Raw genomic sequence first — 16,311 nt, 5'->3', positions numbered from 1 at the left:
AAACACCAGAATGTTTAAGAGACTCTCAGATAGACACATGGATCATAAAGAAATGGAGGGCTATTCAGTTGAAAAGATCCTGGGCTGAAGGTCTGACCTGTTCTATTTTCTTGTCCTAAGGACTTCGAATATCCCTGGCTGAGGCTGCAATTGTGAGGAGTAAGTGTGACTCATCATAGCCACTTCAGAGTGGACTGTTAGACTTAGGAAAGGAGGAAGGTTTTATTCAATTGGTCTTTTTAACTTGCACCCAACTGGACAGTTAGCATTTCACCTAATCTCCCAAACTAATTACAGCAGAAAATTCACTCAGAAACATAAAATGGGATTTTCTTTAGTTGTACTTTCTGATATCAAAGAAAATTGGATTGATAGCCTCCTAACATTCGCAACCTGTATGTAAATAACAGGGAGCAGAGTGAGCTCAATGGCATTCTGTCTGATTTTCCTGGTGCATCAGCCCCTCAGCATCAGTACATTTCAGATAGTGTGCAAAGGCTCTAAACGTTGACCTTTCACTCACTAGTGATAGTCTGAAGCGTAACATTCATGAAACTTCTTATCCAACGCTCCTCCTGACAGTGGGGATCCTGCTCAATCTTTATGTATTTATTCCAAGTCCTGACTCAGGGCAATGAAATGAAATTACATTGGGGTTGCTGCAAGGGGAAAAAAATCCTGTTTGATCTTCTGCTGGTGGACTGCAGAAGATCCAGAGGATGTCTACAATCACCCTTTTCAGAAGCACAGCTGGTAGTACTGCGTACTATGAACTTGACTTTTACCTTTGCAGTGTAAAAAGTTGCATCCATAGGAACTTGGAAAAACAGCACTTGCTAGTCTGCTTAAAAGAATTCTAAATTTAGAAAGATAACTGATGGTGTTTCTTCACCACCTTCTCACTCTGGTTGACTAAAATAGTATTAGATTTCTTGATATGACATCCAGTCAATCATCCCTGTTGGCAAAGATCAACTGTAAAAAAAAGATAGGTGTGGATACTGTATGTTATCAAAGAGGTGAAATTTAAGGCAACACATATAAAATGCTGGAGGAACTCAGCAGGTGAGGCAGCCTCTTTGGAGGGGAAAAAACAGTCGATGTTTCGGGCCGAGGCCCATCATCAGGACTGGAAAGGAAGGGCAATGAAGCCAGAATGAGAAGGTGGGGGGAAAGGAAGGAGTACAAGCTGGCAGCTGATGGTTGAGAGCAGGTGAGGGGAAAGGTGGTTGAGTGGGGGAGGGAGGATGAAGTGAGAAGCTGGGAGGTGATAGACCATAAGGCAGAGGAACAGAATACCCCCATATCCCTTCATGCCATGACCTATCAAGAATCTATCAACCATTGCCTTAAAAATGCCCAATGGCTTGGCCTCCACAGCTGCCTGTGGCAAAAAATTCCACGCATTTAACACTCTCTGACTAAAGAAAGTCCTCCTCAACTCTGTTCTAAAATAGTGCCCCCCCTTTTTGAGGCTGTGTCCTCTGGTCTTAGACTCCCCCACCACAGGAAACAGCCTCTCTATATCCACTCTAGTAAGGCCTTTCACCGTTCGATGGGTGGAAGAGACAAAGGGCTAAGGATTTCAACAGTTGATAGGTCTCAATGCAATTTCCCCCAACCCCTCTCAACTGCAGTGTGTACAGGCTGGATTTCAGGTATTCCAGGTTTTAAAACTACTTGTAATAAAAATGGAAATGAGAAATGGAAGCTTTCATCCTTTCTTCCCTTTGCGTGGATTTTCTGATAACTCTAACGTTGCCATCACAATGCAAAGAATCAGCAGGCACAAACAAATAAGGAGAATGACAAATGATCTATAGTAGCCCATTACCTCTCCCTGCGCGGCTAAAGGCTTTGCAGTCATTTATTCAAACAGATTACTAATATTTAGTTCACTCTAAACACCACAAATAGTCACAGAGGGACCCTGTTAGTGAGTTAAATATCTTTTTCCATACAAACCATAAATCTATTGCAACAGTGTTAGAGGCCAGATATATTTCAATTACATTATAAACATATGATTACGTGTAGCTGCATTTAGTTGTGAGATTGCGCTGGTGGTGTTTTCCAACTGCTGAGAGCATGATTATTGCCAGCAGGGAATATTAACGCAATCTATAATTATCAGTCCAGCTGGGTTAATTCTGTTGGTGCTCACAAAATTAATGAGGCAATTTATGAAAATATTAAATACCAGATGATATATCTTACTGAAAAAAGTCAAATAAATTATTGCATGTACAGGATCTTATAAAACTACTAAATTTAATTATATTTTCAGAATATCCCTCTTGAATATGTTGTAACAATTTATTCAGTTGTACAATCCCTGTACATTTCCAGTGACTCATAATTAACTATTTTATCTCAGATTGTTATAAATTCTGCTTCTCTTAGTAAGACTGAAACAGAAGAATGACATTAATCTATAAACATGTGGTCCCAGAAGCACAGAAATCAAAACTATATTTACTCAACTGACTGGATAATTTTTCAGTCACTGTTGCGGTTACATTACACACATATCTCCCCACAATTTAAGCCCACGCTCTCATCTCTGTCTCCTGGTAGCTACAATGAATGACAACCTTTCTTTAGTCAAATTTTTGACATAAATAACACTAAATTGCTGGCAAATATTCCACCAAGTATTATGTAGGTATACACAGAACTCAAAAGAGGCAAAAGATTCTGTATTAAGTGACTTGTGAATGTCATGATAGATAGCACAACTGACTTGTCACAATTTTTCATGGGTAATGAAGAAGTATATATACAATAAGAGTGAACGAGGTGCTCTGTGACATGTCATTCTCTGATGACTAAACCATACTTCTTCATCATTTTTTCATCGTCATTGAGCACTGCAGCATGAATACCAGGCCCTTCAGCCCAACGACACCATGCTGACGTGTGCCACCTACTTAGTCTCAATTTTTTGTGCTTGGCCTACATCAGTTTAGGTCCTGCCCCTTCCTACATCCATCTAAATGCTTCTTAAATGCCCCAACCACTTCTTCTGGCAGCTTACCCCATATACTCACCACCCTCTGCATGAATAAGTTGTTCTCAGGTCCCTTTTAAACTTTTTCCCCTTGCAACGTAAATCTATGTGTCTAGTTTTGGACTCTCCTATCCTGGAGAAGTGACTGTTACTGTCCACCTTATCCATGCCTCTCATAATTTAAACATTATGTAGCACACACACAAAATGCTGGAGGAGCTCAGCAGGTTAAGCAGCATCTATGGAAATGAATAAACTGTTGATGTTTTGGACCCAGTCCCATCTTCAGGACTGGCAAGGGAAGTTGCAGAATCTATAACGTTACCCTCATTCTCCTCCATTCCAATGAATAAAACCTTTGTTAATCTTTTAATTAGAAGAGACAACTCCTCACATGGAGTGCTGCTACTGAAGCTTTCTGCTGAGTGGGACAGATTATTCTGTGTGTCATTTTTATTGTTTCATAACATAATTTGTCTCTAGTTCTGCACGTGTTTTACTCTTTTGAGAGTAAGAATTCCTACAGGGGTGTCTATTAATATGACAAAACTGCCTGCTCAAAACGATTGAATGACCTGGATGAGGAAGTTAAGGGATGGGTTAGTAAGTTTGCTGATGACACAAAGGTTGGAGGTGTTGTGGATAGTGTGGAGGGCTGTCAGAGATAACAGCGGGACATTGATAGGATGCAAAACTGGGCCGAGAAGTGGCAGATGGAGTTTAACCCAGATAAGTGTGAAGTGGTTCATTTTAGTAGGTCAAATATGATGGCAGAATATAGTATTAATGGTAAGATTCCTGGCAGTGTGGAGGATCAGAGGGATCTTGGGGTCTGAGTCCATAGGACACTCAAAGCAGCTGCGCAGGTTGACTCTGTGGTTAAGAAGGCATACAGTGTATTGGCCTTCATCAATCGTGGGATTGAGTTTCGGAGCCAAGAGGTAATGTTGCAGCTATACAGGACCCTGGTCAGACCCCACTTGGAGTACTGTGCTCAGTTCTGGTCGCCTCACTACAGGAAGGAGGTGGAAGCCATAGAAAGGGTGCAGAGGAGATTTACAAGGATGTTGCCTAGATTGGGAAGCATGCCTTATGAGAATAGATTGAGTAAACTCGGCCTTTTCTTCTTGGAGTGATGGAGGATGAGAGGTGACCTGATAGAGGTGTATAAGATGATGAGAGGCATTGATCATGTGGATAGTCAGAGGCTTTTTCCCAGGGCTGAAATAGTTGCCACAAGAGGACACAGGTTTAAGGTGCTGGGAAGTAGGTACGAAGGAGATATCAGGGGTAAGTTTGTTACTCAGAGAGTGGTGAGTGTGTGGAATGGGCTGTTGGCAACGGTGGTGGAGGCGGATATGATAGGGTCTTTTAAGAGACTTTTGGATAGGTACATGGAGTTTAAAAAATAGAGGGCTATGGGTAAGCCTAGTAATTTCTAAGGTAGGGACACATTTGGCACAACTTTGTGGGCCGAATGACCTGTATTGTGCTGTAGGGTTTCTATGATTACATATGAGATCGTTCATTTATTAATAAGGCAACACTGGTCAGGTTTCAATCAATGCAATCAGAGATAAAGTTTCCTTCTTGGCCATTACTTCAATGCTGCTTATGACCATGATTTTCTCAGAGATCCAAAAACAGATTGAAAATGAACTGATTTTCAGAAGGATCAATGCCCCTGAATGTGGAGTAGTGCACAACCATCCAATTACACCACTGTATTTCTGATAACATGTAGAGATATATAGCAATAGAGTGCAGGAGGAAGTCACATCAATTTCTTTCTGTATGGAGTATGGGTAACCCTCACGAGTGCCAGATTTGTGCTGAGAGCAGAAAGGTTCATCATTATCCTAGCATTTGGTGAAATTTGTTTTCTTTACATTGTGATTTTCTTACACCAGGATATAACAGTGTGCTGTGCTGGGTATGTTCTTACCTGTCACCTGCATATCCAGCTGTACAATGGCACCTGCCTGTCACGTGGTCACAACGCCCTCCATTATGGCAAGGACACTCTTGGGTACAATTGATCCCAAACTTTCCAAAAGGACATGGTTGTGCACATACTGACCCCTACAAATCGGATAAAGTAAAAATCACTGTTATAGTTAGACTCATCTGCTTGGTACAGATGGGATAATATTCTAATACAATCCAATCGCCATACATTTCTAGTAATGGTGTGGATTACTGTTAATTTACACAATAACCCAATAGTGTAAGTATAAGTGACTTACACAATTCTGTGTGTGGCTCATTTTGCTGATAATAAATTGCTTCATTTTATTTTGAGGGTTTAGAGTGCCAAGGTTAGAGTTATTCAGCGTGGCAATACGCAACAATCTTTCCAAAAGAAATTTTCACAGCAAGTGTTGATCTGATGTGCCTTTGGCCATGATTTTCTCATGTAACCCATTTAGAATGTGGCACAAGAAAACTAGCAAGAAAGCTATTCATTTTAATAATTAAGATCTGATGATTGTTTTGACCTGTGGCAAGGATAAAATCCTGCTAGAACCTTCCCTGTTTATACCAAGAAATGGAAATGTTCTTATGCAGTAAGATGTAATGCATTCTAACTCTTCCAGTCATGTTTTATTTTATTACAGTTGTAGAGTTAAAGGAATTTGCCTTCACTAAGCCAAGTTCATAAAAGCCCTATATTGCAGATGCTGAAAAATTAGTGTAAAGAAAAATTGCTGGAAATTCTCAGTATATCAGTTCTAATAAAAAGCCATTGACCAGGACTGTTAAAAGATATTTTATTAAAGATTAGCTTTATTTGTCATATGTACATCTAAACATACAGTAAAATGCGCCAAATCAAATCAGTTAAGATTGCGCTAGGGTCAGCTCGCAGGTGTTGTCATGTTTCTGGTGACAACGTACCATGCCTACAACTCACTAACCCCAGCCCAGACATCTCTGGAATGTGATTTGACACCACAGGACCTGGAGGAAAACCACACAGTCATGGGGAGAAACTGAACTGAACTCCGATCAGTGATCGTTGTAAAGCAGTTGTGCTAACGGCTACACTACCATGCCACCCTCCTTCCTCTTCCCTCTCCAACATACTGTGTACTTCTAGCATTGTCTGCTTTTATTACAAATTAATTAAAATGTAATTGAACAACTTTCTAGTAGAGCAATTCCATTCTCTCTCACTGCTTTCTGACAAGTAGCATGGTCACCTTACTGTCACTTCAGATTTAACTCCAGAATTCATTTCAGCTCTGCACTAAAACTAAATCAGTTTTATATTGTTCAGGATGAGATGCTGGTGTATTTTGTTTTCAACATAATTTTATGTGTTATCCAAAGAGGGATTGTGAACCACTACCATGGTGGACTTCAGCCCAGATGTCAACCTGAGGGCTCTGAACTACGATTTCACGAGTAGTGTTCTGAGTCTGGGACAAGTGTGGCAGAACTGACACGGTGTAAGGCGGAACAAAAATTAAATGCTGGATATTATCTAACTGAAATGTTAATGGATTTTTATTCTCTGCACATGCAGACTAACCTGATATATTCATATGCTAATCTAAGATAATAATTGTTAATGAACCCTGAAGCCAAAATAATCATACCAAAATGAGAGAGAATTTTAATTTTTGCTTACCATCCACCCAGCTGGACAGGAGCATTCTCCAGTAATATGGTGACATTTCCCACCATTCTGACATGGGCACCGTGACTCACATTGGGCTCCATGACTGCCAGGAGGACAGCGTTCTTCACAGCTGCAGGTTAATAGAGGGTAAACTGGCTGGTCATTGCAATACTGAACCCAAACAGTACAAGACTTCACTTGTTCAGTTATATCTAATTTGACGAATATCCCTGTGGGCTGATTCAACTGTCAGTGAATTCTACTATTACTAACAATACCGATACTGGATCATTTTATGTGCTTATATTCGTTAACATGAATATTCAGTTTGCTGAGATGTTAACACAAGGCTATTTTGTGTTTCACAACACTTTTAGAGAATGAAACACAATTGGAACCAAATATTGTTACATATTTGAAGAAACGTATAGTTCTTTTACCTTCCAATGATTAAAAACATTTTTGCACTTAGTGTTTAATGTTGTTGTCAAAATCACCTTATGTACAGCCTAGTATCACCTTATGGACATTCAAATAATCTATATATGTAAACTATCTTATGTATTTATATTATTGTGTGTTTTTTAGTATTATTATTGTTCTTTAACTTTTGTGGGTGTTTTTGTGCTGCATTGGATCTGGAGTAAAAATTATTTCATTCTCTTTATGCTTGTGTACAAGAAATGACGTTAAACAATCTTGAGTTCGACTGAATCAGCCATTGAAGTCAGTTTTTACAATGCACAATGTTATGTGTTACTGTTAAGGTCAGAATCCACAAGAAACTACAGAAGCTGAAAGGCACTTCTGAGATCATTTTCACACAGTGTTCAATTGATATTTTCTTTTTATTTATGTAAATAATCTCCTTTGGTAACTAAATGTACAAAGCTTCAAAAGTACAAAACTGAAATTTTTCTTCCTGTTTTCAAAAGCAATTGACTGCTGGTGGAATCTCTGTATTATCCAAAATGAACCAATGGTATCTCACACAGTCCATTTCTTAGGACTACAAGAACCAGATAGTGGATCAGATAACATCCACTTTTTAAGTTGCTTTATACTCAACAAAAGTTAATTTTATCCACACTAGTGATCTCTCTGAGATAATTCCAAATCTGGACTGACACCACCCTGACCTTTTCATTAATAGGGAAGGTTCCACTCACTAAAAGTCTAGGTGAATGTGGATTGCAGAACTTTGTCATAATAAATGTCACATTTCTGAGAAGCATGCATGACTCCTTCCTCCAGAAGAAGTCCAAATTATAGTCAGCTTCAGTAACCAGCACTGTCAAGAAGCATAAACCCTGGGGTACTACCCTATACTTTCAAAGCTCCTCATACAGTATGCTCACCAACCCCAGCAGCTGAGCAGATACAGTCCTACAAGACTGAAAACAGAAATAGAAGACTTTAATGATCTCCTTAAAATTCATAGCCTACATCTGTTCATGGTGCTTTACAGTCTATGCCGAGCAGTACAGAGACATCATGCCCAACTTGTAAACCATTGACAGTAGCTGGCTGCAGAGGAACAGTGTGAGATCTAGAGCCTGAGGGCCTTGAGGTAGAACCCGGAGAGACTGAGGAGCAGGAAGGAGAATGGGCCACTGGGTGTCCTTGCTCAGCCTGGATAGAGGATAAAGCATAGTCTACACAGAATCCCAAATGGAGAATTGTGTCTTCTCAACCCTAAATCATAGATGCTAATACAAGGAAATGACCCTCTCAACACTCCTTCTCCATCAACACAGTGAACCAATAATCAGACGGGAAGCTGATGATCACTCTGTGAAACTGGGAGCAACTCCAGCATGGTGAATTGCTTCTCTGCTCTGTTGTTGAGGAGGTCTCTGAGTGGGCATAGGACGTTCTGAAAGGTGTGTAGCCAGAGGTCATGGTCCATACCAGTCATAACGACAAAGACAGTAAGGAGGAGAAAGTTTTGAAAATAGAATTTAGGGAGTTAAGTTAAAAGTTACAAATCAGTATCAGTAGGATTTTAATTTTGAAACTGACTTTGTGCTAAGTGCTAGTGAGGCAAGAAATAGGAAGATAATGCAGGTGAATTTGTGGCTAATGAGCTGGAATTCAGATGCGACATCACTGGGTGCTCGTCCAGGACAGGTGGAGGGGAAGAAGGGGAGAGTAATTGTCAGAATCAATTAGTATACTGTATATGGTGCTCCAGAATTCCAGGTTGTCTCTTCAACCCACCCACCTTCTCTCTCACCTGGTCTCACCCATCACCTGCCTTCCTATTCTGTCTTTCCTTTCCAGTCCTGATTAAGGGTCATGACCCAAAATGTCGACTACTTATTCCATTCTAAAGATGCTGCCTGATCTGTTGATTTCCTCCAGCATTTTGTGTCACACGTAATTTGAATTTTCCATTGGTGATATTTCTACTATGTTCACTGATTTCATTTTGAATTCTAGAGTCAAAAATGTTGTCACCCATTGACAAACATAAGGATTGCATAAAAGCTGGTTTCTAATGAGTATGATGCAGTAAGATATGAGCTGTGAACATCAGTATTCTAAAGGAAAGATGCATATCTCTTGGAATGAATGTTCCTCAGATCCTCACATAAAGCTATGTGTGAACTGAACAAAAAATTATCTTTGTGAATCTCTTCAGCATTGCCTACAAGGGGGCTATATTTGCTATAAATTATCTTTGGAGAGGGTGATGAACGGTAATTGGATAGTGGTGTACAAGATGATGAAGCATATATAGAATGGACAGCCAGAGACTTTTGCCCAGGACAAAAACAAGGAAGCATAATTTTAAGATGATTGGAGGAATGTATATGGGGGGATGTCGGAGGTAATTTTCTTTTACACAAAATGCTGGGTGCATGAAATGTTCTGCCAGGAGTGGTGATGGAGGTAGATACAATAGGGACATTTAAGAGACTCTTTGATAGGCACATGGATGTTAGAAAAATGGAGGGCTATGCAGGAGGGAAGGGCTAGATTGACGTTGGAGTAGATTAGAAGGTAGGCACAAAGTGGTGGGCCAAAGGCCCTGTACTGTGTTGTACTGTCCCATGTTCTATGTTAGATTCTGCTGTTGCTAATTTTTCACTACTACTGTTATTAACCAAGCAATTCCTCCGAGAGGCAGCAGAGGTGCTTAGTGAGCTTATGTTTTGAGGTATGGTAGGATGCTCCTGAAATGGACACTGAATTCAGCCATTCAACTGCGAAAGAAACTGTAGATTGAAATGGAAACAGAAAATGCTGAAAATACACTGTAGGTCAGTCAGCAAATATGGAGAGAGAAACAGGTCAATGGCCTTTCATTAGAATTGGGAGAAGTTTTAAGTTTAGAGAAAGCAAAGAAAATGCCTATGATAAAGTAGAGTTATGGAGAACCTGAATAACCCAAACAGTGGTAAATGTGTGTTAAATGCATCTGGTCTTTCTGGAGATGTGAGTAGAATGACATTAATTTCATCAGAGGAGAGAGTAAAAATAAAAATGCTAAGATTCTGAGATACAAAATCCAGTTGATGTTGGAAATCAAAACTAATAGAGAATTAGGTAGCATCTGTGGAGAAAGATATGAACTGAGTAAATGTGACAGGTTCTTTCATCAGAACAGACCTGTTCTGATACAAACTGAAAGGGCTCGGTTATTAAATTCAATATTATGTTCTGAGAGCTGCAATACGGTCAATCGCAAGATGAAATGTTGTTCCTTGAGTTTCCAGTGGACTTCACTGGAATAGTGTATGAGGCCAAAGACAGAGACCTCAATATGGGAGGATGCTGCAGAATGATAATGACACCCAGCCTAAAACTCAGGGTAACTGTTGAAACCTGAAATGAGGTGCTCTGCAAATCAGCAACTCTATCTGAATTTAGTTTCTCCAGTGTAGAGACTATTTGTCAACACTGAATGCTGTAATAGAGCAATCACTCAAGTCGAGTATGATGTTCTCCTAAGGGATTATCTATTGCTGAGTTCTCCGGTGGCTGCAGAGGCCAATCTGGGATCCACATATTCTGGGCAGTCTGGGCACGAATAAGTGGTAGCTGTGGTTGGGTCTTTTGATTGTTCAGTCTCCCCTTTCATAACTGTTACTTGTTCTCTGTGGCACAGTGAAGGTCACTCCCATGTAGCACAACTCCATCTTAAACAGTTTTCCTCCAGGTGTATCTATTGAGTGCAACGTCTTCCCAGTTTTTAGCTGCTGTACACTAGATTAGAAAAATGCTTAGGCCCCTGCATGGAGGGAAGGGGAGGTATTATTTGGAAAGCTGCAGTGAGAAAAGAAGTGGATGTTGTTGGAGATAGAACAGTGAAACAGGAAGTCATGGAAGGAAAAAGCCTTTTGAGGTACTGATAAGGAACAGGCATATTTACTGAAGATTATGACAGGATGATATGTTGAGTGTGGGCACGGATGGAGTGGCCAATATCTCTGAGAAATCCACAGCTCCACAGATTGAGAGTGATCATGCAACAGCAGGACTTTATAGAAATCCACGCATGGATAATGAATGCAAGCAACCTCCAAGTGATTTCCACTGACCTGCTCACCTGGCACTTAACCGTCAGCATTGCTTTCTTCCTCAGCGCTCCCAAGGGCTCTACAGTACATGGTGTACATCCTACCCACACTAAACCCATTCTAGACCATCAACACTCCTTTCTTCCTCAGCGCTCCCAAGGGCTCTACAGTACATGGTGTACATCCTACCCACACTAAACCCATTCTAGACCATCAACACTCCTTTCTTCCTCAGCGCTCCCAAGGGCTCTACAGTACATGGTGTACATCCTACCCACACTAAACCCATTCTAGACCATCAACACTCCTTTCCTCCTCAGCGCTCCCAAGGGCTCTACAGTACATGGTGTACATCCTACCCACACTAAACCCATTCTAGACCATCAACACTCCTTTCTTCCTCAGCGCTCCCAAGGGCTCTACAGTACATGGTGTACATCCTACCCACACTAAACCCATTCTAGACCATCAACACTCCTTTCTTCCTCAGCGCTCCCAAGGGCGCTACAGTACATGGTGTACATCCTACCCACACTAAACCCATTCTAGACCATCAACACTCCTTTCTTCCTCAGCGCTCCCAAGGGCTCTACAGTACATGGTACACATCTTTCTTTACTAGACTCCCCAAAATGCACCACTTCACACTCATGATGATTAATCTCCATATGCCACTGCCCTGCCCAGTTTACCTGATGATCAACATCACTCTGATCATTCTGTAGCCTGAGACTAACACTCCTCACTATCAACAGCATTAGCAGTTTTCGGACCATCTGCAACCGTATTAATCGTTTCTGGTTTATAATTGTCACATGTACCAAGATACAGAGAAAAGCTTGTCTTGCATCCTGTTCATACAGATCAAATCATTACACAGTGCATTGAGCTAGAACAAGGTAAAGCAAGAACAAAATGCAGAATAAGGTGTAAAAGCTACTGAAAAAGTGCAGTGCAGATAAATGATAAAGTACAAGATCATACCTCCAAATACATATCCAATACACATCAAAAAGCAAAGTCCCAGCACTACACTACTCATTACAGATTTCTAGTCAGAAAAATACCCATCCACCACTACCTACTGCCTCCTAAAACCAGTGAACGTAACTCAGAATCATTCAGCCTTAACATTCTGGACCAGCCTACTATGCAGGACCTTGTCAAAAGATCTGTTTGAAATCCATATAAACTACATTTACAGTTCTGCCTTCCATCATTTTTTTTTAGTTATTATTAAAAGCTCATTTGGATTTGTAAGACAGGATCTCTCTTGCACAAAACCACACTGACTCCTCCCAGCCAGTTCCTGCCTTTCCAAGTGAACACAAATCCTGTCCCCTCAGATCTTCAAAGACTTCTCTACTTCTGATGTAATGCTTATCGGCCTGTAGTTTCTAGGCTTAGTTCTAATGTCCTTTCTGAACAAGCAGACAAGATTAGCTATCTTCTAATATTCCAATACCTTATCTACTGCAAATGAAGATGCAAAAATTTCTGACAGAGCCACAGCTATTTCTGTCCTTGCTTCTCTGAGCATTTTAACATAGAACAAGGAACATAGGAATCTACAGCACATTACAGGCTCTTCGGCCCACAATGTTGTGCCGACCACGTAACCTACTCTAGAAACTGCCTAGAATTTCCTTCCCGCTTAGCGCTCTATTTTTCTAAGCTCCATGTACCTATTTAAGAGTCTCTTAAAAGACTTTTTTTAAAAAAAATTTTTAAATTAGTTTTTCAAAACATTTTACAAATTAAAAACCCCAAATCCCAATGAGGAGCATTAATACAGTGCAAAATTAAGCATACAATAACAATATGCTACAAAGGAAGAGAATTTATCAAAAAAGCACCTAAATTAAAGACAGGTAAGCTTAGTATCCTCCCCAAGCCCCATAACACAAGAAAAAACAACAACAACTCCAGACCGACCACAACACAATATAGAGAGTATAAGTCCGGACAGTCAAACTCCCAGACTGTGAATACACTTAGCAACAGAGGATAATAATGCCTACCACCAGAAAAAAAAAGGGAGCTGAAAGCAAGGGACCGAAAAGAAGAAAAGAAAAACCCTAGTCAAGAGGAAGGTTATGAAAGTACTCGATAAAAGGTCCCCAGACCTTATGGAACTTTAGATCCAAATTAAGAACTGAATAATGAATTTTTTCGTGGTCCAAGCAGGCCATAATGTCGTTAAGCCATTGCGCATGAGTGGGCAGGGCAATATCTCTCCATCTAAGGAGGATCAAGCATCTAGCCAGGAGAGAGGCAAAGGATAGTATTCGGCATTTGGTCGGACCCAGACATAAGTCTGTCTCGCCCCAAAAACCGAACAGAGCAATTAAGGGGTTTGGTTCTAGGTGCTGATTCAGAATACACGATAACGTAGTGAAGACATCTTTCCAGAATTTCTCCAAGCTAGGACAGAACCAGTACATATGGATGAGAGAGGCCACGCCCCTCTTGCATTTATCACAGAGCGGACTAATGCTAGGGTAGAATCGAGATAGTTTAGATTTAGACATATGGGCTCTATGAACAATCTTAAACTGTAAAAGGCAATGGCGAGCACAAAGAGAGGTTGAGTTAACCGATTTGAGAACTGAGTCCCTGCTCTCCTCGGATAAGGAGATATTTAAATCTTGCTCCTAGGCCATTTTAATTTTATCCACAGGGGCCCGTCGTAAGGCTGCTAGTTTATCTCGGATAATTGATATTAAACCTTTACCTAGTGGATTAATGGAAAGAAATAGGTCCATAGCATTTTTCGCAGGCATTTCAGGAAAGTTAGGAATTAAAGGAGCAATAAAGTGTCGGATTTGGAGATATCTGAAAAAGTGAGCGTTAGGCAGGTTGAACTTAACAGAGAGCTGCTGAAAAGAAGCGAAGCGATTATCAATGAAAAGATCTTCAAAATGTCTAATGCCCTTCCTATACCAAACATGGAATGCTGAATCGTACGTAGTAGGTAAAAAAAGGTGATTATGTGCGACAGGGCTGGAAACGGAAAACCCCTGGAAACCATAGCATTTCCTGAACTGAGCCCATATACGCAAAGTGGGTCTAACAAGAGGATTAGCTATTGATCTGGGCAGACTACTAGGGAGTGCAGAGCCAAGAAGTGCAGAGATAGATAATTCTTTAGTGGAGCTCAACTCCATTGCCACCCAGTTAGGGCACTCGGGTTGGCCGTGGAAGAAAGACCAGAAGGTAGCACAACGTATATTAGCTGCCCAATAATATAAACGAAAGTTAGGTAAAGCCATGCCACCCTCTTTTTTAGATTTTTGGAGATGGATTTTATTAATTCTAGAGCGCTTATTCTGCCACAGATATGACAAAATAATAGAGTCTAAGGAATCAAAAAAAGATTTAGGAATAAAAATTGGGATAGATTGAAATAAGTATAAAAATTTGGGGAGAACATACATTTTAACAACATTAATACGACCTACCAAAGACATAGATAGAGGTGACCATTTAACCAGACTCTGTTTTATAGCATATGAAAGATTGGCAAAGTTTTCACGAAAGAGATCTTTAAACTTCCTTGTGACTATAATTCCAAGATAAGTAAATTGATTATGGACTACTTTAAAAGGGAGATCATGAAATGTTGGTTCTTGTGCTTCTTTATTAATTGGGAAAAGTTCACTCTTATGTAAATTAAGTTTATAGCCAGAGATCTGGCTAAACTGGTCAAGAAGTGAAAACATTAGAGGTAAGGATGTAGACGGATTTGAGAGAAAGAGTAATAAGTCATCAGCATAGAGAGAAACTTTATGCTCAATACCCCCTCTCCAAATCCCGGTCAATTCAGGACAGTTTCGAAATGCTATCGCCAGAGGTTCTACAGCCAAATCAAAGAGAAAGGGACTTAAGGGGCATCCCTGACGGGTGCCATGTTTGAGATTAAATACTTGGGATTTCTGAAAATTAGTTAAAACTGAAGCAGTAGGACACAGGTACAGCAATTGGATCCAAGAGATGAAACTTTGGCCGAGGTCAAATTTTTCTAAGACTGCAAAAAGGTAGTTCCACTCTATACGATCAAATGCTTTCTCTGCATCGAGGGAAATAACACATTCAGGAATCCCAGTTGGAGGTGAGTATAAGATATTAAATAGACGCCAAATGTTAAAAAAAGGAGACGGTTTTTAATAAAGCCTGTTTGGTCATCAGAGATAATGGAGGGAATAACGGTTTCTAATCTATGAGCCAAAACTTTAGCTAAGATCTTTACATCAACATTGAGCAGAGAGATCGGCCTATACGAGGAACACTCTGTTGGGTCTTTGCCCTTTTTTAAAAGAAGAATAATAGATGCCTCATTGAAAGAGGGTGGCAATTTGCCGTAATTAAACAAGTCGGATAATACTGAAAGTAACTGAGGAGAAAGAAGTGAAGAGAATGATTTATAAAATTCTACAGGGAACCCATCAGGTCCAGGAGATTTCCCTGAGGACAGTGCAGAAATTGCAAAAGATATTTCTTCTGATGATATAGGCGCATTGAGTTTGGCTTTGAAATCAGATGAAAGTGAGGGGATATTCAGATTCTGTAAATATTGATCAACAGAGATATTGTCATTCAGAGATTCAGAGGAATAAAGCCGAGAATAAAATTTTTTAAATGCGTCATTAATTTCTAAATGATCCGATGTAAAGTCTCCATTCTCCTTCCGGATCTTTGTAATATGTTGTTTGGCTTTGGAACGCCTCAGCTGATTGGCTAGGAATTTACCAGACTTATCCCCATGAATGTAAAAGTGACTCTTGCTTTCGAGAAGTTGGCGTTCGACAGGTTGAGTGGACAGAAGGTTAAATTTAGTTTGGAGTTCAACGCGCTTCTTGTATAATTCAGGGTTCTTAGTTTGGGCATATATTTGATCCAATTCTTTAATCTGGTTAATGAGGTCTAATCGATCTGCACGGGATCTTCTGTTGAGATTTGCTGTGTAAGAGATTATTTGACCCCTCAGATATGCTTTCACGGCATCCCAGACAATCTGGGATGGCACTTCAGGTGATGTATTAGTGTTAAAATAAAAGGTTATCTGATCCTTAATAAATTTTGAAAAATCATCATCCGATAATAAAGTTGAATCAAACCGCCAGTGTTTATTCCTCTGAGGAAGACCAGGA

General features: G+C 40.2%; 1 protein-coding gene across 2 annotated transcripts in view; it reads right to left on the bottom strand.

Moving 5' to 3' along the window:
* Positions 1–16,311, bottom strand: part of megf11 (multiple EGF-like-domains 11) — a 411,744-nt gene that overhangs the window by 133,860 nt on the left and 261,573 nt on the right. For both annotated transcript variants that reach the window (XM_073032726.1, XM_073032727.1), the window contains exons 7-8: positions 6,645–6,765; positions 4,956–5,092 (exon numbers count right to left, since the gene is read on the bottom strand). In XM_073032726.1, the coding sequence (XP_072888827.1) occupies positions 4,956–5,092; positions 6,645–6,765 (258 nt within the window). The remainder of the gene's footprint in view (positions 1–4,955; positions 5,093–6,644; positions 6,766–16,311) is intronic.

This window comes from Hemitrygon akajei, chromosome 30 (assembly GCF_048418815.1).
Source record: "Hemitrygon akajei chromosome 30, sHemAka1.3, whole genome shotgun sequence".
Classification (NCBI taxonomy): Eukaryota; Metazoa; Chordata; class Chondrichthyes; order Myliobatiformes; family Dasyatidae; genus Hemitrygon; species Hemitrygon akajei.
This window is presented reverse-complemented; position numbering and strand designations above follow the sequence as displayed.